At 39.3% G+C, this 25,166-nt stretch overlaps 1 protein-coding gene across 1 annotated transcript in view; it reads right to left on the bottom strand.

Moving 5' to 3' along the window:
* Zdhhc8 (zinc finger DHHC-type containing 8) overlaps positions 1-25,166 on the bottom strand; it is a 158,439-nt gene that overhangs the window by 109,886 nt on the left and 23,387 nt on the right. Inside the window, 2 exon segments of the mRNA XM_067108001.1 lie at positions 11,054-11,226; positions 11,569-11,726. Of these exon segments, the coding sequence (XP_066964102.1) occupies positions 11,054-11,226; positions 11,569-11,726 (331 nt within the window).

Consider the following 25,166-nt stretch of genomic DNA (forward strand, 5'->3'; position numbering starts at 1 on the left):
GAGAATACCAACTGTTCTGGGGTTGGGATGCTAAAGGTATTGCCCTTCTACAGAGTGTTGTCCTCCAACCACCACCCCCAGTCATCTCTCACTTCTCTGCTGAGGGGGATGGGTGGCTCAGCAGTTTCTCGAGTTTTGTCCAGGGCTCTTTAACCACCACTGAAAAGGACTATAGATGGCTTCTTGCCCCCAATCACACTGCCAGGCTGCTTGTATCCTGTACACTAGGATTCCTGTTAAACAGCTCTTAGATTTATCATCATGGGAGTGGGGTAGGCCTTCACCACCACCATAGCTATTGTCATTCCCATGTGCTTGACCTCCCCCAACTGGACTACGTCCAATCTTATCCAATTTATTATGTCTATTTCCAGGCACAGATTCAGTAGTCTGCCCCTGTTCCTTATTAATCTGTCTCTCAATGAGGCAATGATCAGCCAGTCATCCATGTATCTCCGCAGTCTTATTCCCTTGTGAATACCTTTGGGGCAGTCGCCAGTCGAAAACAGAGGGCTTTAGGGTCATGAACTGTAGTTATTTCTAGGAATTGTGGAAGACTTGGACATGCAGATGGGCATCCTGAAGATCAATTGAGATCCTGCAGTCTCCCTTCCTGATGGAGTACAAAACTAAATGGGCCATTTCTATGGTGAACAGTGGATGAAGGATGTAACTGCTCAGTGCTGGAAGGTCTATAAAAGGTCTCCATCCTCCCAAAGCCTGCTCCACTAGAAAGGGGAGGATACACAATCCTAGAAGAGAACACTGCAGAAACCCACGGAAGGAAACTGCATGATCTTCACCAACATCCTAATCTCTGTCAAAAGGCTGGTGTCCTTGGCAGAGCTGACCTTGTAAGACAGGAAGAGATTTTGTTCCAGGGAGAAGGGGGATATCTGTGATTATATGTTAGTTTTATAAATTAGTAATTATTTTATTTTTATTTTCTGCGTTAGTGAAATGGTATGGGCGTTACAAAATGTATAAAAAGCACGTTTAATTTCTATAAGATGTTTTTATAGCAAAGCATTCTTTATGTTTAAAATGTATCTGTTCTTGTTGTGACGCCATAGGTCGAAAATGGCGGGAGGGAGCAAAATGTAAACAAACGCGGGCGGCAGAGTTGAACAGACTGTAGTACGGTAGAGAGAGCTCTCTGAAGGTTAGGTCGGTAATTTTGGTTTGTAAGTCTGTTTTGTGGTTTTTGTTGTCGTAAGTTGGATTGTATAGTGAAAGAAGAACAACATGAACAGGTGGGTGGATCGCATAATTGAAGCATTTTCGGACGGGTTAGCCTAGGAAAATTTTCAAGTGGTAGGAGAGCGTGGTTGGTTAAAAATGGACAGATCTTACGGTAAACTTTGGAAGATGAAATGGAAAAGAGACTGTCCGAGATTTAGCGGGACACAAGGCAATTATAAAGGACGGAGAGGACAAGTTGAAGATTGGCTTGTGGTGTGTGGAGAAGAAGTGAAATACTGTATCCGGGGATAGAGATAAGAATGAGCTTAAAAGGAAAAGCTTTAGAAGTAACAGAAGGAACAGACAGAGATGAACTTAAGGATAAAGAGAATTCAAATATAATCCTATCCAAACTAGAAGAAGTGTATCTAAAAGATACGATAATAGAAAATTACAGTTAAATGAAAAATTATTTTAAAATACAAAGAGAATCTAGTGAAAAGATGAGATTTTATAATTAGGTATGAAAAGTCAGAGTGTAGTAGAGCAATAGGGAAAAGCATGCTTGAAGGGAAGCAAAAGGTTTTCATGCACTACAACAATCGAATCTCACAGAAAATCAAAAACAAATGGTATTAGCAGCTTGTGGTCAAGAAAACTGGAATATAAAACAGTGTCACAAATAATGAAAAGAATATCTGAGGGATCAGGGAATAAAGAGGAGGGGGAATGGTTGGGATCAGAAGGCTGTGCAAGTTTTGGAAAAGGGAGGAAAAGCCAAAGATATCGGGGAAAGGTGAATCGAGGTACAGGTGGAAGAAATCCTTTAGATAGAGAAGGGAAAGTAACGCTGTGTGCAATATGCAAATTGGAATGGCATTGGGCTAGAGATTGTATAGGAGAAGTTAGTAAAACAGAGGAAGAATCTTGGGAAGGGGCTTATGCAATTTTAGAGACAGGATGTAAGTCAACAGTTTGTGAGGAATTGTGACTAGCACTCACTGTCTTGGGTTTGAATCAGGAAGAGTTGAGGAGAATGAATGATACTAAGAAAGAGTCTAATAAAGTATTTAATTTTGGTGAGTCATCATACAAGTTGAAAGGAGTAATGGAAATACCAGTGATATTGAAAAACAAAAAAGTTTTATTCGAAGACAGAAATTTTGCAGGGTGATGTACCATGGTTAATAGGTAAGAAAATCTTGAGTAAAATGGGTATGACCATAAATTTAAAAGAGAATTATGTTAAAATAGAAGTGTTACAGGAAATGAAGATAAAGTTACGAGAAGACAAACATGGCCACTTCAGAATACCAATTTTGAGGAGGAAGGTAGAAGACGAATTGTTACTGGAGGGATGGAAGGGAAAGAGTCTGGGAAATTAAAGGTGCAATGATGAAGTTAAAGCTACAATTTGGTCACAGAAGTGGAGATAAAATATGGAAGCTAACAGAAGCAGCACAGTGGAGTGATGGTTTGAGAGAGAAGGAAAAAGAGGAAATAAAAAAGTTACTAACAGACTTGTCGCAAGTTGTGAGGTATGTAAAAGATATAAAAGAAACCCAGCTAAACCAGTAGTGGATTTCCTTGGAGTAAGGCATTTAATGAAGTTGTAGCAATGGATGTGGGAGAGATAGAAGAGAGAAAGTTCTTGGTAATGATAGATATGGCAACAAGGTATTGTCAGGCTTTTTGGATAAAAGACAAGAAACCAGGAACTATTATAAAGACACTTTTTGACGGGTGGTTTACTATATTTGGGGCAACTTCTAAAATATTATCAGACAATGGGGGAGAATTTCAAAATGAAAAAGTAAGGAGGATGGCAGAAAGATGGAACATTAAAGTATTAGCCACAGCATCTGAATCTCCATGGAGTAATGGACTGTGTGAAAAGACAGTAGGTATAATCAAAGAAAGCTTAAGAAAGATGAAAGATGATGCGGAAGTGGACTGGTCCACAGCATTAAGATGGGTAGTGAGTGCTAGGAAGTGCTTAATAAATAATGGTGGTTTCTCCCCTAACCAATTAGTATTTAGGAAAAACCCTTCTTTACCTAATTTAATGGGAGAAGAAATTTCAAGTCCTGCAAGTAGAGAGAAAGGTATGGAAGAAAGCATAGTAAGGGATACATTGAATGCAATGCATAAGGGCAGAGAAGTGTTTATCAAAAATGAGTCTTGTAATAAAATAAGAATTGCTTTAAACAAAAATGTCAGAGAACATAAATTTGAAGAAGCAGTGGTGGGAGACAAGGTATTCTATAAGAGAGAAAATTAAAATGAATGGAGAGGACTTGCTCAGGTAGTGGGAGTATCAGGTAAACGAGTAGTGGTTAAACATGGGGATTCTCTAAGAGAAGTAGCTAGAATACATGTTAATAGGATTCAAAGACTATCACCAGAAAAAGAGAAGATATCTAAAACAGACAAAACACACACTGTGAAGGATGAATCCCTTGCATCAAAAGAAGGGAATTTAGATGGGCAGGAAGGAAAGGAGATGATGGGCTGGAGAAGGAATGCAGATATAGAAGACATTATAGAAAGAGTTTTGGCAGGGGAAACACTGGAAGATGAAGGGGAAAGTGCAGTAATAGAAGAAAGTGAGGTAATAGAAGATGAGTTAATAGAAGAGATACCCAAATTCAGAAAGGGAAATAGAGTTAGAGCTATAAAAAAAAATAAAGGACAAGTAGAAGAGTGGACTATATTGAGTCTTGCAGGAAAAAGATCAAACAAACCTTGGGCTGATTCGTACAATGTAGAAGACTCACAGTCAGGTGACAAGGGATGGGTTAACTTAAGAGATTATAGCCATGTACAAAAAATAGAAGATGAAGGGGTTTTGCTAGGATTTGAAAATAGAAGTGTAATTGAAGCTAACGAAAAAGAACTGCAAAGTTGGAGAGAAAACAAGGTATACGGAGGTAAATGACACTGGACAAAAAGCTATATCTACAAGATGGATAGTAACTGAAAAGGTAAAAGGGGGGAAAGGATATGTAAAGCAAGATTGGTAGCTAGATGTTTTGAAGAAGAAATGGCCGAATGGGAAAAAGATGCTCCTACATGCAATGGCGAAGTTTTAAAATTTTTTTTGAGAGTAATAAAACTGAAAGATTAGAATTGTTGTATGTTAGATGTAAACACTGCCTATCTACATGGTGATGAAATATGAGAGGTATATTTAAAACCACCTAGTGAAGATGTTTGGAGTCAATTATGGATACTGAAGAAAACTGTTTATGTGCTCAAGGATGCAGCAAAGGCATGGTATTGTAAGGTGGTAAAAGTGGTGGAGGAGCTTAAAGGCATGAAGAGTAGATTAGAACCTAATATATTCTTTTGGAGGAAAGACAATAAATTGAATTGTATTTTATGTATACATGTATGTGATTTTTGCTATGGAGGAACTGAAGGATTTTTAAAGAAAACAATTGAGAAACTGAAAGGGAAATTGAAAGTAGGAGAACAAGAAAGCAAAAGTTTTAAGTACCAGTATATAGGAGTAATAGTACAGCATAAGGATATGGAATTTGCCTTAATAAGTGGCAGTATATAAATTCTATAAGAGAACCAGAAGTTAGAAGATTTACAGGTAATAGAGTATTAGGACAAAAGAAGTTAACAGAGTATAGATCAGTGGTAGGACAGCTGAATTGGGTATCGCTACATACCATGCCAGAAATATCATTTGATGTTAGTGAACTGAGTGAAGCTTTTAAAGAAGGAATGACTCAAGATATGAGAAAGCTGATTAAAATTGTGAGAAAAACTAAGAGCATAATGGGAGAAACAATAATAAGTGAGTTAGAAGAAGAAAAGATTTATTGGGAAGCCTATGCAGATGCTTCATTCAGGAATATTGAAGATGGTCATACTCAAGTAGGTTATGTGATATCATTGACAGATGGTAAGAGAAGTCCCATATGGTGGAAATCCCAAAAATCCAGAAGAGTAGCAAAGTCCACCACTGAAGCAGAAGCTCTGAGTGTGGGGGAGGCCATAGAAGGATTGATATATTTCAAACATTTGTGGGAAGAGATAGCAGGAGGTAGAAAATTAGAAGCACTGGTTAAAACTGATAGTAAAACCCTAATGACTGCAATAAAACCAAGTACTGGAGTGAGTAGTAAGAGATTAAAAATTGATATTGTAGCAATAAGATAAACAATAGAATCTGGAGAGATAAGTGAGGTGAGATGGATAAAAGGAAAGCATCAATTAGCTTATGTATTGATCAAAGCTGGAGTTTCAGGAGAAAGTATTAGAAATTATGCAGAGGGTAAAGAATTGGAGAATAATGGAGATTAGAGGGGATTAGGATAAGAAGTGGCTAGAGGGGAGGGAGAAGGAGATAAGTGTGATTATATGTTAGTTTTATAGGTTAGTCATTATTTTATTTTTATTTTCTACGTTAGTGAAATGGTATGGGCGTTACAAAATGTACAAAAAGCACGTTTAATTTTATTACATGTTTTTATAGCAAAGCATTCTTTATGTTTAAAAAGTATCTGTTCTTGTTGTGACGTCATAGGATGAAAATGGTGGGAGGGAGCACAATGTAAAACAAACTTGGGCGGCAGAGTTGAACAGATTGTAGTACGGTAGAGAGAGCTCTCTGAAGGTTAGGTTGGTAATTTTGGTTTGTAAGTCTGTTTTGCGGTTTTTGTTGTCATAAGCTGGATTGTATAGTGAAAGAAGAACAACGTGAACAGATGGGAGGATCGCATAATTGAAGCATTTTCGGAAGGGTTAGGCTAGGAAAATTTTCACTCTGCTCCATGAAAAGACACTGTATCCAGTTTTCAGGACTGGTACCACTCACTCCCCTGCCAGGTCTCCCAATACCATTCTAGGCACCATCCCTATACACAGCAGATCATAGCATGGGTGTTTGTTGCTGTCTCACCTTCAGCCTCCTCTCATCCCCACTCTACTTCTCTCCCTGGGTTGGGAGGTGTGGGGGAAAGAAAACGGTTGTGGACCCTCTACTTCCTTCATGAATGTCAGAGTCATCCCCTGCCTGTGTCTGTTTACTCTATTGGGATCCTCTCCAGGTGGCAGACATTGGTGCCACGATTTGGATAGGGGCCCTGGGTGGAGCAGCTTAACAGCCTTGGACTTGATTAGAGGTGGTTGCCTGGGACAGGAGGTTATCCCTCGAGACCTCTCTCTGTATGCTGATGGCTGTCTCCATTGCCACTTGGGGAAGTAGGTAGCTAAATCGATGATGGGGGTGTTTCTCAGGCTGAGCCAGCTCTCATTAGACACCTGTCTCACCACCAGTGCCAGAAAAACTCAGAACTATGTTCATCAACATGTGGGAAATTTGATATGTCAGGAAGGCAAGTGCCCTTCCTGCCAGTGGAACTAGGTTCCATATTCTGGGCCATTCTACAGCAGGCAACTTCTTGACCAGTTTGAGGATGGCACCTTGGCACTGGGTCATCCAAGAGACTCTCTGCATGGCTGCTATTGCCATCAACTCCATGTTACTGGCCTCTATATGCTGAAGCAGATGACTTATTGCTTGAACCCATACAGGGAGATATTACCAAGCCTTTGGGGCTTCCTCCCAGTCAGAGTATCTCCATTGCCTTGGCAATGAGGGGGAAGGGGGGGGGGAGCGCTTCTCCAACCAGTTATTTGCCAGGGAACCCATTGGTTCCAGACCAATATGTTCACCTCAGACAAGACACTGCCAGAAAGCTGTGACCCCGCCAACCTCATTATTGTCTTACCTCAGCAATCTCATTATTTGTCTCACCTACGGAGCAGCATCCTCTACTGCCTCCAGCCACAAGAACGGTAGCTAGGTCAATGCCACGGTTACCTCCCGAAAGCCATGATCTCACGAATGAGGCCTGACTTCCCAAAAGCCTTGTTGAAGGTGCAGAGTAGTCTTGGTCAGTAACATGTCCTCTTGAGTGTCGAGCGCACATGCAGTACGAGGACTCCACATGTAAACAGCAAGAGCATTTTTATCCCAGTAAGAACAATGGCATTTTACATTACTAAGAAATTTTGAAAATACAGTAGAACCCCGGTCCTCAACTGTACTAGAACTCGAAATAATCGGATTTCAACACAAAATGTTGAGTAAATTTTGCGTTGGAGTTCAAACAACAAACCAGAATCCGACCCGATGAATCATATGATGTTTGTAGAAAACAGAGTTTCAAGCGGCTGCCGCTTAGTTGGCGTTTGTTGGTGGCGTTCTTCCCATGCTTATTTAAAAGCATTTAAAGCCCACACATGCTGCTGCTGCTGCTGCTGTTGAAAAAACAAGCCATATTATCACATGAAATTAATAATACAGCATTTATAAACCGAAATACTGTATGTCTGTTATCATAAAATTAAGAAAATTTCCGAAATTACGTCGGAACTCGGCAGCCTGTGGCAGATATAAACAAACCAGAGCGCCGCCCTGGTGGTGTATCGCGGTACTAATTACATAAACATTCTGAGGCTGCCGAGTTCCGACGTAATTTTGGAAATTTTTCTTAATTTTATGATAACAGACATACAGTCATTCAGTTTATAAATACTGTATTATTAATTTCATGTGATAATATGGCTTGTTTTTCAATGTTATCATTATTAAAACAGTTTTCATATGTACCTGTTACAGTACATTCTGGTAGTGCCTATAAGGCTACTTAGCCTAGCCTATGGCTCTCGGTATATCATCGGTAATACAGCTGCATTGGTCATAGGCCAACTTTTTTGATACAGTATGCATTTAAAAATGTAAAAAGTGCTTCTGATACGGTAAGTTATTCAACTCTGAACCTATTTAATTGTAATTTGTGTAAAGTTTTGTATAAAAAGGCAAGGTTGGGGTAATGACTGGTGGTCAGGAATGGATTAATCCATTTTCAGTTATTTCTTATGGAAGAAATTAACTCAGAATTCGACAAAATAGAATCTCGACACTTCTTCTGGAACGAATTAGCGTCGAGAACCAAGGTTCTACTGTATGCCCAACAGCCACAAAATTTTCCTTTTTATTTTTATCAAGTATTTTTAAAAGGTAAAATGACCCATTTCTTTATAACATGGCTTTCAAAGTTCACTGCGTAAGATAAATGGTGTCTAGCTGTCTACATGATTATCAGTGTATTTGTCTCATCACTGTATAGTTCAGACTTTAAATAATGGTTTTGTTTGGTAAGGTTATTATTCTCATTATATCATTTTGTTTTAATTATTTTACCTAGGCAGAAAATATGCTTTGTGACAATGGCTCATTACCTAATTCTTTGCCTCTTCTTCATCTTCAACCCCTAACAGGTTTTACCCAAACCCTCTTCACCCTCCTCCTCACTTAGCACATGCTCATGGTAATCTTTACCGCCCCTCGCTTCTAATTTTATATTGTTCCAACCTCTCGGGCAACGAGATCCCCAAATCCCACCTCAGCATCCACATTTCTGTTTGCTTCATCTTCTATTCTTCCTTCCTTCCTTCTTAATGCACACATTTCTGGACTGTCATAAGTCACTAGTTTTCTATCTTTTATTACTTCAAGAAAAACAAAGTTACATTAATTTTTTAACTACCTTCAATTTTGGACTGAGACAAGAGAATTCTGGCAACTTGTTTTATTCTCAAAAAGTACTTGGCAAAACTTTAGTAAAGCAACATGTATGCAATATTACCACTCACCATTTTTAGCAATTCTTGAGCTAAATTTTTAGCTGTTCTGTTTATAGTGATAAATCTAGCCCATTTAATTATATAAGCAGCATATCTACTTATATAATCAAAGCCTTGTTTTATGAATGCAACCTAGCCATCTAGGTTGTAGACTTTTTTAATTACTGTTAATCAGAATCCTGGGAGCTAAGTCACATGGAAGACAGATGAACGATTAGGCATCATAAGAGTTCTGGGCATGGACAGTGAGGATTTTTTCATTCTGATCAGTACAAGTTTGAACAGCTGGGAGTCTGCTTCACAGAAAGCAATATATACCATATATTTCCGTGTATGACGACCTTTAGATAAGATGGTAAAAAATTAAGCAAATTTCCACGAATTTATCTCATATATGTAGCACAAGACAACTGCTAAATTGCAAAACCATCGGTGTATAGGCTAGCTTTTGCAACAACAAGTATCTTATGAAATATTGGTTATGTAAAGATGATGTTATTAAAAATGCTGTTCTTACTGTATCCATAGAAATTCAAAATAAACGAAATAACAAAGCCGATTCTATATCATGTTTTTCCTACACGTTGCCTAGAAGGGAAACACTGTTTTATTTACATCTCATCACCAAACACAAACAACTTCTAACAATGTGTTAATGTAAATAACTATCGTACATAATTATTGTTCATATGACTGAATTATTCTAAACAGTTATTTACCACCAATATAATTAATTTTTAATGAATAATGAATGTTATGTTATCCTAAATGTTATTACTACCATAACTACACTACCATTAAAATTTCTATAAGGTTACAGAAAGACTAATGTTGCTGTGAGCGCAACCATAACTTGATGTTTACATTTTGTCAGCTGGTCTCGCATAGATAAAAGTTGATTTCACTGATATGGAATTATTCCTCAAATAAACTATTTATTATGAAGATATGCCAATAATATACAATCTAAGGTAAAAATGGTTTTATTACATTTACCTTTCATCGCCAACCACATACAACAATACGATAATTATTGTTCATATGACTGAATTGTTCTAAACAGTTATTTACCACTAAATTGAATTTTTAGTGAGAAATTAATACTATGTTATCCTAAATGCTATTACTACTGTAATTACACTACCATTAAAATTTCTGAAAGGTTACCGAAAGATAAAGGTTGCTGTGAGTGCAACCATAACTCGATGTTTATATTTTGTTCAGCTGGCCTCGCATAAAGTTAATTTTATCGATATGGAATTATTCCTCAAATAGGCTATTTATTATGAAGAAATGACAATAATATATAAGGTAAAGCTGGTTTTATTATGTTTACATTGACAATAATATATAAGGTAAAACTGGTTTTATTATGTTTATGTTTCATTGCCAATCACAAACAATAGGATAATGTATGATAACCATCGTTTGTATGACTAAATTGTTCGAAACAGTTATTTACCACTAAAATGATAATGAATTTTAATGAGAAATGAATAGTATGTTATCCTAAATGTTATTACTACCGTAATTACACTACCATTAAAATTTCTGAAAGGTTACTGAAAGACAAACTGCTACTGTGAGCGCAACCATAACTTGTTTACATTTTGTCAGCTGGCCTCGCATAGATAAAAGTTGATTTCACTGATAAGGAATTATTCCTCGAATAGGCTATTATTATGAAGATATGCCAATAATATAAAAGGTAAAAAATGGCTTTATTACCTTTATTATCAGTTTACTTCACAACGTGAATCTTTTCATGTATGTCGGTGGTTATCACACCCAGGCCGAGGCTGGCCTACTGATAAACAAAACTTAGAATTCATGGTTTGATTTGTAGAATGGTAGTGTAAGACAACCCCCAATTTTTAGGGGTGAATTTTAGGATTTAAAGGTTATCTCATATGCTGAAATATACAGTAATTAACATCTTAGCAGTTTTGAACAAATGGTGCGTCATAAACATTTTTACTCCTTTACCTGTTGCAGACTTATTCCAAAACTTGCACCGTTGAGTCAACACAATAATGGATCAAAAACCTCCTATTACACCCACCTCCCTAAGTGGCATTCTTTGTTACTGCACATGTTGACACTATTACTTTAACTAAAAAACTAATTTAGAAGTTCATCATACTCTTGAGTATGACCTCATATACAGCTAGTTTAAAGGTGTTAAAATATCAATGGTTCTTACCTTATAATGGTCCTGGGTTCAGTAAGGTGGTCCTTTCTATCCAGCACATGAATTAAAGAAAATGTGAAAATAGATATCATATGGACAGAAAGTGAAACAAGGAACATAAAAAAATAGCGATAGTTCCGTCGGCCAATACAGTTGTTTACCCATGGACAGTGATGGTCAAATGTCTGTAATTAGGAGAAAATAATTTTAGATTACTAAGATGAATACAGCATCAATGAATCAGTAATATAGTATATAACAAGAAATGCTACATACTATACTCATCTCATATGGTTCATATGGTAAGTATAATACAACAAATATGTATTCAGTAAAGTAATATTCAATAGCTGTTAGAAAAGCCTTTCACGATGAAACTGTGTACCAAAGACAAATAAAAAGTATAAAAGTTGATAATTTTAAAGTAAAATGTGTAAAGTACTTTTGAAAATAAAAAGTATAAAACTTGATCATTTTAAACTAAAATGTATAAAGTACTTGTGAAAATAATGTAACACATGACATACCTCGATACAATGATTACAGACGGAACAATGTGAGCAACGTGGGGGCCGATAAAAGTGGCATGTCACGCACCATTTCATACGCACAGTGATGCCATTAATTTCGACATTTTTGTATAACGGTGCTCTGAAGTCATCATCCCGGTCCTCGTCTGTCGAAGCTGAAAGAAATGCCAACGAATCAGGACATGAATTACCAAATATCCTTTTAACTGAAAACTGGCTAAGGTATGTATTACATATAACCAAAACCAATGGTAAACATTAACCCTTTTGCTGAAAGCCTGCTGTCACCACTAGTGACGAGATCAGTGTCTTGCTAATCATATAACTGACTACTTTTCTACCTTTTATATTTGTACTTCAATAATTTGTTATTTTTATTACCGTTATAATATTGCAATATACAGGCAGTCCCCGGTTTACCACTGCTCTGGCTTATGACGTTCCGAGGTTACGACTCTTTTCAAATATATTTATCAGAAATTATTTCCAAGTTTACGACGCAAGTTCCAGGGTTACGACGTGTCGTACGCTGATCCGATGGAAGAAATATGGCTCCAAAACGGCAGAATAATTAAAATTTGGGTTTTTTTTGATAAACTCAATAAAAATGTAGTTTACATTGTTTTCAATACACCCAAAGCATTAAAAGTAAGATTTTCTTAGGATTTTTGACGATTTTTCGGTTTACGACGCGGCGTAAAAACAGAAACCCATCGTAAACCGGGGACTGCCTGTACTATTACATAATGATGTTTTATTATAGTAAATTGGTAAAAAATGCAAATACGTAGGTAATTATTCAAATACCGAATTGTGTACCTTTTATTAGTAATTTATTTCAGTGTGATATCTCTCCAAGCATGTGTAAGGTAACACCATTTTTGTTATTGTTTGAAAATTTTTATTACAAACCTTGAATGCTTTCTGTCAGCCAAAAATTTCATGTGGATAAACCTCAGAGAAAAAAAAAAAATCAAACATGGACTTGGCATTCTGTAGAAAATGTGAATTTATCTCCAATACAAATCTCAGAGCACCAACTTTTACAAACTGAATCTTCATTGGTCTTCCATTCGCAAATTTGATCATGTTTTCTTTGTTTACTCACACCACATCTGGTACTTGACCAGTGTGCTTCCTCCTGTCATTTCCTTTCATTCATGATCATTTCTGATAAAACCTGAAGTCAAAAAAGTACTTAAGGTACGTTTGTCTATAACTACTATATATTAAACGTCACCATATTCACTACTGTCACTAAAGGAACTATCTGAAAGTTGAGGTCTACTACTATTATTGTCATTTCCAAATAAAAAGGCCTCTGTACCAATTCATCATTGAGAGATATCTGCTCCCTTCATGAAATTTTGATAGTTACTGAAGGTCAACCCCTTGTTTTGAGATTACAGTAAACCCCCCCTATTTGCGATTCATGGATTTCTCTATGGAACATATACACATTATTTGTGGAAAATTCACCCATTCATGGTATTTTTCACTGAGAAATATTCACTAATTACTGTACTTCCATATTTTCATGACTAATTGCACTTTTTGTGATAAAACAAGATACTCAGGTACCCAGGTAGTGCTCGAGTTACGATAATTCGATTTTGTGATGGGGTAAGCAATTAATACTGATACGAAAATATTTAGATATTTTTAAATTTCACGCGGGAGCAGACAGCAGCGTACAATCAGGCAGCGAGAGAGACCAAACTACAATAAACCAACTTCTTTTCCTCCATCTCTTTATCCCATCTTCTAGTTAAAAAAGCAAAGGAGAATGAAAAAAATATTGTTAGCAACATTATATATTGTTAGTAACGTCATACTCTTGCATAAATGCTTACAGCCATAAACAACCGAACAAGAAACTGTTATCTGCTTATACCCGAATCTGGTAACAACAGCCATTTTGCTTGTGTTTCAACCATCATAAGGTAGTATACTTAACTTTTTAGTAAACAATTACTGTACATATGTTACAAATGACATTAACCCTTAAACGCTGACTGGATGTATCATACGTCGACTAAAATTGTCTGTTGGGTGCCGAGTGGACGTACCGACGCCGACTACAAAAATTTCAACCTTCGTCAACTTTGACTCGATCGAAATGGTCGAAAAATGCAATTGTAAGCTAAAACTCTTACATTCTAGTAATATTCAATCATTTACCTTCATTTTGCAACAAACTGGAAGTCTCTAACACAATATTTCGATTTATGGTGAATTTTTGAAAAACTTTTTCCTTACGTCCGTGCCAGAAATTCTTTCATCACGTTGTCGTTGTGTTTGCACCGTTTTATATTAGTCGTTACATAAAGTTTTATATATGGAAATGTGCGCAATTTCATGTAGAATACAACAGAAAATAACTCATGGTTGTAGCTTTTATCAGTTTTGAAATATTTTCATATAAATCACGATAACTACCAAAATTTCAACCTTCGGTCAACTTTAACTCGAATCTGAAATGGTAAAAAACAATTATAAGCTAAAAATCTTACATTCTAGTAATATTCAATCATTTACCTTCATTTTGCAACAAACTGGAAGTCTCTAGCACAATATTTCGATTTATGGTGAATTTCTAAAAAAAAAAAAAAAAAAAAACTTTCCTTCGCCTGCGTAACTTGGGCCGAACATCTCATAAATTCTTTCACACGTCAGAATGTTTGCATCGTTTTACATTAGTTGTTACATAAACTTTATATGAAAATGTGCAATTTCATGTAGAATACAACAGAAAATGGCTCATGGTTGTAGCTTTTATCAGTTTTGAAATATTTTCACATAAATCACGATATCTGCCAAAATTTCAACCTTCGTCAACTTTAACTCGACCAAAATGGTCAAAAACGCAATTGTAAGCTAAAACTCTAACATTCTAGTAATATTCAATCATTTACCTTCATTTTGCAATAAATTGGAAGTCTCTAGCACAATATTTCGATTTATAGTGAACTTTTTAAAAACATTTTCCTTACGTCCGCATGGTAACTTGGCCGAACATCTCAAAATTCTTTTCACACGCTGTCGTAATGTTTGCACCGCTTTATATTAGTCGTTACATAAACTTTTATATATGAAAATGTGCGCAATTTCATGTACAATACAACAGAAAATAACTCATGGTTGTAGCTTTTATCAGTTTTGAAATATTTTCATATAAATCACGATAAATAAAAAAATTCTATTTTCGGTCAAATTTAACTCGACCGAAATGGTCGAAAACTGCAATTGTAAGCTAAAACACTTACAGTCTAGTAATATCCAATCAATTAGCTTCATTTTTCAACAAACGGGAAGTCTCTAGCACAATATTTCGATTTATGGTGAATTTTTGAAAAAAACATTTTTTTACGTCCACGAGTTATGAATTCATGCATCATTTTGTGATAATATTTTCTCCGTGTTGCTTTGATCGTTTTACAATTTGTTATAAACCAAAATCATTGCAATTTAGTGTACAATACAAAGAAAAAAAAATAACCTGTTAGCTTTAACCGTTTTGCTCATAGCGCGATTTGTATAAAATTATATAAGAACATTTTTTTTGCGCTGTCATATATTTCAATATTTATATATGATAATGATATTTTTTTTCATTTCTGATGGTTGCATACTAAACTTCAGGCAATGACAAAAAAGGAGCCAAAAATGAACTCTTAATCTTAAAAACTAAGCGTGCTGTGATTTTTTGAAAAAAACTTTTTTTCCGCTTCGGCGCTAACTCCTGAACGCCGCCAGCATATGGGAGACGTTTTTGTAAATAGAGGCTCGGCGTTTAAGGGTTAAGTACAATAGGACTGATATATTTTACATTATACCCTTATCCGCTATGGATAAAAGACCAGCAAGGAAATACAGGTAGTCCCTGGTTTACGATGGGGGTTCCATTTTTACGCCGCATCGTAAACTGAAAAATCGTTGAAAATCATCAAAAATCCTAAGAAAACCTTACTGTTATTGCTTTGGGTGTATTGAAAACGATGTAAACTCCATTTTTACTGAGTTTTTCATAAAAAAAAAACTCCAAATTTTGATTATTCTGCCGTTTTTGAGCCATATTTCTTCTGTCGGATCGGCGTACCACGCGTCGTAACCCTGGAACATGCGTCGTAAACTGGGAAATAATTTCTGATAAATATATTTGAAAAGCATTGTAACCTCGGAAGGTTGTAAGCCGGGGACTGCCTGTATACTGCTAAATTTAAGTTGCAAGTTGTAGCTAAAGCTGAGAAAACAATGTTCAAGCTAATGACTATGAATTATCATGCATCGGCAACATGGATGAAACTCGACCATAAATAAAATTGGAGAGAAAGTATTTTAATCAAAACTACAGGGCATTAGAGAACACATTACTGCTGTTTTCACACCGATAAAAGATGAATACGTAAAGCTTGTATTATGATGGAATCAAGTGAAAATAGCGAACGGAATCTTGAATTTTTTTTTTTTTTGCACAAAACAAACTTGCCCCCAAACAGCCAACGTCATCTATTAATTTAAAAAAAAATAGCTAAATTAATTTCACAACCAGATGTACTTAAGTTATATTTCGACTTGAAAACACTTCTTATAACGAAAAATATCCTTGCCCATATAAATAAAGTATCTCGAGATTCATTTACGCTAACTAGAAGGAAGAAAAGTGCTCTGAACTGAGTTAAATACCGCGAAACAAACGTACCGTGTAACTGATTTCCAAACCGAAACATTGATCGGTATGATCACAATTTATAATACAAAGGCAATTTAAGAATATAAACAATATTATTGGATACAGTAAAGTAAAGCATAACATTTTAAAAGATCCATGGAAAAGATGCATATTTGTTATGTTGCTGTTTGCATAATACGATATTAGTATGTGAATATACACTACGGTATAATGTAGGCTAAGCTACTGTATATGTATATGACATATCATGGTGTATACTGAGCTAATTCTTCTTTGTTATTCAGTTTCCCTTTGTATTGAATTATCATAAGTCAATCTGCATGAACCCCCAGAATTAGCTGATATTAATAATTACTATACCGTATATGTACAGTAAATCCCAGTATTCGCGTTCTCATGATTCGCGGGTTTCTCTGTGGAACATATCTAGCCATTATTCACGGAAAATTCGCCCATTCGCGGTACTTATCACTGAGAAATATTAACTACTTACTGTATTTTCATATAATTTTCATGAATAAATGCACTTTTTGTGATAAAACTATTAAAATACTCAGGTATAAGCATTTTTAGAGGGGTTTTCTTGTATTTAAACTATCAAAATGGGCAGTTCTAAGTGTTTTTAGAAGGGTTTTAAGTATTCGCGGATTTTAGCTATTCGCAGGGGGGGTGTGTGGTAGGCATCCCCCACGAATACGGGGGGGTTCACTGTATAGAGTACACTTTATAGTGTAAGCTAGGCTACCATATACGTATACATGGTACTGAATACCCTAGTGTAGGCTAGGCTATATTCGAGATGAGTTTTTCCAACAAACGATGGGTTTTTTGGAACCTAACCCCATTGTAACTAGGATAATACCTGTACATGCATTTTTAGCTTTTTTTTTTGTGTTTAAACTATCAAAATAGGCAGTTCTAAGTGTTTTTAGAAGGGTTCTCAGTATTTGCGGATTTTAGCTATTCGTGGGGGGGTGGTACGCATCCCCCGCGAATACGGAGGGTTTACTGTATCTTGTAAGTTGGAAATCAAATATTGCCATTTTTTGCTAAACTATAGACAAAAGCTCCTTATGATGATGAGGAAAACGTGTTCTCTAATATGAGCTGCCCGACTAAAACCAAAAGATTTATGACTTAATAGGCAAATCCCACATCATGGATGAGACCTTTTAAAGACCAAAGAGATCAGTCCTGTGCAGCAAAAGGGTTAATTAACCATTATAACCTTCCACAAGCTAAATTACAGAGAAAACTGACAATGTAGCTCATCATACTTAAACTAATAAGTAAGGAATGCCATAAAAAGCATATATCATTTGTTCTCAACCTCATAAAGAGGGAAACAATCAAAAGTTTTCTTTAATCATGTGAGCTGGTTTACAAACATATCGGGTAATACAATTTTGTAGAGTGAAAATTAGTGACATAAAATTACTATCTGGTATATGATTATGGAGTTACTGACTTCATTGCATATCATTATATACGATCTGTGGCACTTCAGCGGCATATAAAATAACAAATCTAAGGTAAGTAAAACTACATAAATGACTTTCTAAAACTTACATTCACTTTCAATACATGCACAGCTACCAACCAAAAAACTAAAAGTATAAATACTTCAAGATTTTTTTTTTTAACATTTAGCTTTTCCGTGCCAACAGGAGTTCAACAGATTCAAACAAAACATGAGAACACTCTTTTTCTATGAATACAGTATCCTTCTTCTATCCACCTACCGGCGGCCCCGCTCCCGGGACTAACAGGTACAAACACCCGTAGCCTTAAGTCTACTCCTGTCCACTTTGAATGTGGGGGGGTAGGGAAGGCAGTTTATATAATGGAGAGGTAAATAGGGTTGTGAAAAAAAGGTTCTTTTCATTTTGTGTTTTTTCAGGAAAAAAAAAATGTTTTTTCCATTTTTATTTTCTTGCATCCAATTTCTCCATTTTTGAAGACCTTGCTTATAGTTATTATAGACTTATGATATTATTTAAGACCCACACCTTCCTTCTAGATTTAGAGGAAATAGAGGAATCATTGAAATAATATTTTTTTTGCAATCTATGCATAATATAAGCACAGTTGGCCAATTTTTTGAAGTTTAGGAAGCAACAGAATATGAATAAACGTTTAAAAAAAATGGCCATTTTTTTTTTTTTTTGGCTGTTTTTTTTTTTCATGAAATGACATTTTTATGATAAAATAACGCTTCACTTATACTTACCCGGTAGTTACATATAGCTGTCGCCTTTGACGTCACGGCAGTATTCAAATTCGCGCTAGCGCTATCGAAAGGTGATCCTCTACCCCGCCCTCTATCGGGTATCGGGAACCGTCCCAAGAACACGCCATAAGTTTTTGCCCAACTGCCCAGGTGAGGGGAGGAGGAGGGTTAGATTATGTAACTATCGGGTAAGTATAAGTGAAACGTTATTTTATCATAAAAATGTCATTTTCACTTATACAACTTACCCGGTAGTTACATATAGTTGATTGGCACCTTGAGGAGGTGGGGCACTGGCAGCTAATAAAATTCTTGGAATTATCTACTTGCAACAAGTTAGACATAGGTTCCTTACCTTTAAAGGTAGCTGACTCAGTGGTTACTGCCTCTGTAGTCTGCTTGGCCTTTATATTGTGCCGAGAGGATATAAGGGATCCGTGTGTCGGACACAATAAAAACAGTACCTGCCGTGAGAACATGGCTGCAAATGACGACAAGTCTGATGCCCTTGATCAGGCGCAGTACAACGAACAACAAAACGAGGGATCACCTAACATTACCATAAAACCAATACCAAAGATTAAAAACTGGAAGATACTACCACACCATGTATCTCCAGACAACCTTAAAAAACAACAACCCCAACACCAAGGTGAAAATGTTAGTTAAGGAGCGGACTCCTTTCACCCTCCCCAACACCATGTCAGTCGCAATAAAGGGCCCCAGAGTACTGCACTCTTCGAAAACAGTTTGCACGTCCACTAAATAATGCGATGCAAACACTGACTTGCATCTCCAAAAGGTGGACTTAACCAAGTCTTTCACAGATAAGTTTCTGCTAAAGGCTACAGAAGTCGAAACTGCTCTTATCTCGTGCGCTTTTACCTTAAGAATACTCATCTCCGAGTCAGCACAATGCTCATGAGCTTCTTTTATCAGGCTTCAAAAAGAAGGAAAGGGCATTCTTAGAGAGAGGCCTAGAAGGATCTCTAACTGAGCACCAGAGGTGGTCACTGGGACCTCTGAGCTTCTTCGTTCTCTGAACGTAGAACTTGAGAGCTCTCACAGGGCAGAGGTACCTCTCGGGTTCTTCGGGACCGACCAATTGGGAAAGGTCCCACTTTCAAACTCTCTTGGCCAAGGTCTAGACGGGTCCTTCGTTCTTGGCTAAGAAACCAAGAGTAGACATACATACTGCCTTCCCCTTAGCAAAGCCTACTCTTTTATCTATCGCATGTAGCTCACTTACCCTCCTGGCCGTAGCCAGAGCTACCAAAAAAAAGTCTTTTTCGTGAGATCCTTCAAGGAGATGTTCGCCATCGGTTCAAAGGACTGAGACCGTAACCATCTCAGCACTACGTCAAGATTCCACGCCACTGGTCTCTTCTGGTCCCTCTTTGACGTATTAAATGATCTAATCAGATCTGAAAGGTTTTTGACTCAAAGACACTTCAAGACCCCTATGTCGAAAGACCAGGCTAACATGGCTCTATACCCTTTAATAGTAGGCACAGCAAGCTTTTTTTCTCTCTGTGGAGGAACAAGAGAAAAACTGGCCATCTGGGCTATAGACGCCGAAGAAGAAGACACGCCTTCTCTTCGACACCAGGACCTAAACTGTGTCCACTTCGCCTGGTAAACATTGTCAGAGGATTCTCTTCTTGGCTTCAGCGATAGCTTCCAAGCCTCTCTTGAAAAGCCTCTCTCTTTCTGATGAGTCTCTGACAGTCTGCAGGCGACAAGATGAAGAGCGGACAAGTTTTGGTGGAACCTCTGAAAGTGCGGCTGTCTGAGTAAATCTGGTCTCTCTGGCAGAAGTCTCGGAAAGTCTGACAGTAGGTTTAGAAGGTCCGGGAACCACTCTCTGACGGCCAGAATGGAGCCACCAGAGTCATCCTTACGTTCCGATGGCTTGAGAACTTCGAGATGACTTGCCGCAGGATCTTGAACGGGGAAAGGCATAAAGATCCAGGTTCCGACCAGTCCATGAACATTGCATCCACGAAACCGCTTTGTTGTCTGGAACCGGAGAGCAGTAAAGGGGCAGCCGAGTCGTTTTGTCGGTTGCAAAGAGATCTATGAGCGGACGCCCCCATACCTTCCATAGCTCCTCGCAAATTAGGGGATGTAAAGTCCACTCGTTGGACAGGACCTGGTTCTTTCTGCTGAGAAGGTCCGCCGCTACATTTCTCTCCCTTGAATGAATCTCACTAGTCTGGTCCCGATCTCCTCCGCCCAAACTAGTAGCTCCTCGAGGTCTCGTGAGGGACCACGAGTGAGTGCCCCCCCGTTTCCGAATGTATGCCAGAGCAGTCGTGTTGTCTGCCTGGACCAAGACGCATTTGCCTTCCACTTCTTGTTGAAAGGCCAACAGGGCTAAGTGAACCGCTTTTAGTTCCTTTCGATTGATATGCCAGTTTCTCTCTTCTCTTGCCACTGGGTCTGAAACTTTTTTGTCCCCATAGTCGCTCCCCAGCCCTTGTCCGAGGCGCCGGAAAACAGAGTTAGGTCTGGGTTCGAAGCTGAAGAGGAAGTCCTTGTGACAGCCTTCCTTCTGACCTCCACCAACGGAGGCACTCCTTTATCTCTTCCGAAATGGCGAAGGTGAAGGAGTCCGGGAACTGTTTCCTGGGCCACTTCTCTGCAGGTAAAACTGCAGTGGCCTCAGGTTTAAGCGCCCCAGTCTTACAAACTTCTCCACTGAAGCTAAGGTTCCCACGAGGCTCATCCACTCGCTCGCAGAACAAATCTTCCTCTGCAGAAAGTCGTCGATCTTCTGCAGGCATGAGGCTATCCGTTGGCTGGACAGAAAAGCCTGAAAAGTCTGAGAGTCCAGACTCACTCCCAAATAGACAATCTGTTGACTGGGAGTAAGGCAAGACTTCTTCTCGTTGACCATGAGGCCTAGAGACTTTGCTACTTGAAGAGTCTTTGATAGGTCCTCCATACAGCTCTCCCCTCGAAGCAGCTTTGAGCAGCCAATCGTCGAGGTACATAGAAACTCGAATTCCTTCCAGGTGAAGATGTCTGGCTACTGATAACAGGACCCTTGTGAAAACTTGGTGGGGCTGTCGACAGACCAAGCAGAGGGAACGGAACTGATACACCTGTCCTCGAAGACGAACCTCAGGAACTTCCTTGAATCTGGGTGTATTGGGACGTGAAAAATAAGCGTCTTTTAGGTCTATCGAAACCATCCAATCCCCTGATGTAAAGACGCCAAGACCGACTGAGTTGTCTCCATGGAGAATTTTGTCTTCTGAACGAAGACATTCAACGCACTCACGCCCAGGACGGGTCTCCATCCCCTGATGCTTTCGTAACCAGGAACAGACGATTGTAGAAACCTGGAGATAGAGGGGCATGAAGCAGTTCTATCGCTTCTTCTCCAGCATGGCTCGGACTTCTGAGCGAAGGGGCGCCTAGTTTCATGGAGTTGTGCGAGCACGCCTGTAAAGAAACTGGAGCCTCCACTAAAGGAGGTTTGGAAAGGAAGGGGATGGCATATCCTTCCTTCAAAACTTGGATCGCCCAAGGGTCTGCCGAGATCCGTTCCACTCTTGCCGGAACCTTTGCAGTCTGGCTCCTACTGCTGAATGGAGGACAAAAGGTTCATTTCTTCTCTGGGGCCGTCGAGGTTCTAGGCGTGGCTTTGCCTTTTCCTCTGGCCCTGCCAAAACACGCCTAGAGGATCTTCCTTTATACTGTCCAAACGAGAAAGCAGGGGACGGGAAACACCGCGCACAGAAGCGGTAGAAAGCACAGGTCTTTTCGCTTTCTTGGCAGACTGCGACAAAAGATCCTGGTTGACTTCTGGCTAACGCCTGGGAAATTGCAGCAACCAACTCTTGCGGAAACAGATGTGCCTTGTCCAAAGAAGAAAACAAGAGAGCGACTTCTGGTTTGAAGAAACACCTTTGCTAAGAAGGAGCAGCAAAGTTGCCTCTTTTGAGAACCCCTGCCGTAAATAAAGAGGCCAGTTCTACTGCACCACGCAGATGCCCTATCAATGCAGTCCACTACTCCTACCACATCATCCAAGAGCTCAGAAGGAAGATTAAAATCCTTAATCTTCCTGGCTAAGGCCGCAATCGCCCAGTCCAGGAAGCTCACTATTTCAAGAGTCCAAAACACGCTCTTGAAAACTTGATCCAGTTTGGAGGACGTAAAGAAAACCTTCGCAGAATTAAGTGCAGTCCTCCTATTGGCATCCATGAGACTGGAGAAGTCCCCCTGTGCGGAGGCAGCCACACCCAGGGAAAACATTTCCCCAGTCTCATACCAACTCCGGTTACGGAAGGAACGACGAGGAGGAGGAAGACAGAAGACGTTCTTTCCAATTTCCCTCTTCTCGGCCAGCCAAGCATCCATCTTCTAAGGCCTTTCTTCACGAGACGGACAGGACAAGTTTGGAAAGTCCAAGAAGAAAACAGAAGCCTTGTCCTCTTGTACTGGGACCCAGGAGACGGAGGAGCCGTAGGCGAACGCAATCAGGAAGTTCTCAATAAAGAACTTCAAGAGCTTCTTGTAAGAAGAGAGTTGCGGAGACTTCTCCTTACACTGCTCCTCTAAGCCCGAGAGGAGTTCGTCAGATACTGGGGATAAGTCCAGCTGGACAACGTCTTCATCCAAGTCCCCTTGAACTGAAACTTGAGTTACACGAAAGGGGCTGGAAGGCTCGTGACATATTCTTGCTGTGTCACCAAAGAGTTTGAGCCTGTTGAGGAGCCATCGAGGCGCCAAAGGAGGCGAGTTGGTACAGCAACCTGGGTGGCGCCAAAGGAGGAGCCAGCGGTACCACAACAACAGGTGGCGCCAATGAAGGCGCAAGCGGCGCGCGCTTACCGGAGTGGCAGACAGAGTAGCCGAGGCGGGTGCCGCTGGTATCACAGGAGGCGCCAAAGGAGGCGCAATCGGCACAGCAGCCAAAGGTGGCGCCAACGGAGGCGCAAGCGCGGCGCTACCGGGCGACAGAAAGAGGAGTTGAGGTGGCGCCGCTGGCATCGTAGGGGAGGAGCCAAAGAAGAGACTTGACCTTTTAGGCAAAAGTTGTAAAATCGAGTCCAAACGGGCGTTGATTCCGTCAATCACTAGCTGTTGAGGTCCATCAAATGCTGGAGCAGGCGCCACAGGAACAGGAGTCACAGGAGTCGCTGGCGCCAAAGGAGCAGACCTCTCAGATGCAACTGTCTTATAAGGAGGCTCAGCCGAAACGAATGAGACAAGTCCGGCGAAGAAAGCCTCTCCGGTTCTGCCCAAAAGCTACAGGAAGGGGTAGGATCCTCCAGAAGAGCCTTCTTCTTAGGAATCTTCGATGGTGAAAGCAGACGAGACCTCTTCAAAGGTCTAGAAGAGTCAGCAACGCCAACCTCTAGGCGGAGAGGAACTCCAACTGGATCCACTGACACTATCCGCCTCCTCACCTTTTCGGTGGTGAGGGCCAGCAGCCTGGGAAGCGGCAACAGGACTGCTTGAGGGGCAACTGCTCGGGAGCAGGTCCCACTCACCTCCTTTCGGCTTTCAAGCTCGCATGCCTTCTCCTGGAACCTGGGAGCTTGACAAGGGCCTAGACCTGGGAGTGTGAATGGGCCGAGAAGCTACCTCCTCCACAACACTTACACAAGGCACAACACTTGCATTATCACTGCGGTCTACTAATCGCAGCAAATTGTCTCCCATTTTCTGCATGGAAGACATAAAAGCATTAAGGACTGACACGGTATCAGGATTGGGAGAAACGGTGTCCGGGGCAGGTAAAACTACAGGAACTACAGGGGAGCAGGGTTAATAGGGTTTACGAAAACCTCTTGACTACCTCCTGACCTCAAGACCTAGAAGAGGCCTTCCTTATCCTATCTTTCTCTAGCTTCTTCATGTACTTCCCAAAAGCACTCCAGTCAGACAAAGTTAGTAGTTCACACTCGTTACAAGTCAAGTCAGCAGAACATTTTTGCCCCTTGCATGAAAAGCAAGAAGTGTGCAGATCTAAACTAAGCTTAACAAGCCTGGTTTTGCAGCCTTTGCTGCAAAAGCGGATACCACTAGAACCTGAATCAGACATAATAGTCTAACTAAGAATAACGCTCAAGCAATAACTAGCGCCAGCAAAAACAACAAACCGAGTACTTCACCAAAAAAGGAACTAGAAGTTCGAATTGTTGAGAAATAGTACCAGCAGCAGAACCGTGATACCGGTTCGGCACGCAAAAACTAATGACGTGTTCTTGGGACGGTTCCCGATACCCGATAGAGGGCGGGGGGTAGAGGGATCACCTTTCGTAACGCTAGCGCTAGCGCGAAATTTGAATACTGCCGTGACGTCAAAGACAACAGCTATATGTAACTACCGGGTAAGTTGTATAAGTGAAAAAAACTTTTTTCCATAAAAAAGCTTGTTTTTTTGGGTTGCAACCCTAGAGGCATTAAGAAAATAAATCTTAAATGATGTATTTATATTTGTGAAATGAACCTACCTCTCCATTATATCACTGATTCCCACATTTTAAGCAGGTGGTGGGCAAAGTGAAAATCAGCAAACCCTTAAAGACTACCTAGTAACAATACATTTATACAAAAGTGTTTGTTTTACCCAGTGAATTCAATCCATAGGCTATTAATGTCGCCTTAGGAGGATTGTCACTCAAGTATGAGGACCTCATCATGAAGATAGCT

The sequence above is a fragment of the Macrobrachium rosenbergii genome, chromosome 8 (assembly GCF_040412425.1).
Source record: "Macrobrachium rosenbergii isolate ZJJX-2024 chromosome 8, ASM4041242v1, whole genome shotgun sequence".
Lineage (NCBI taxonomy): Eukaryota > Metazoa > Arthropoda > Malacostraca > Decapoda > Palaemonidae > Macrobrachium > Macrobrachium rosenbergii.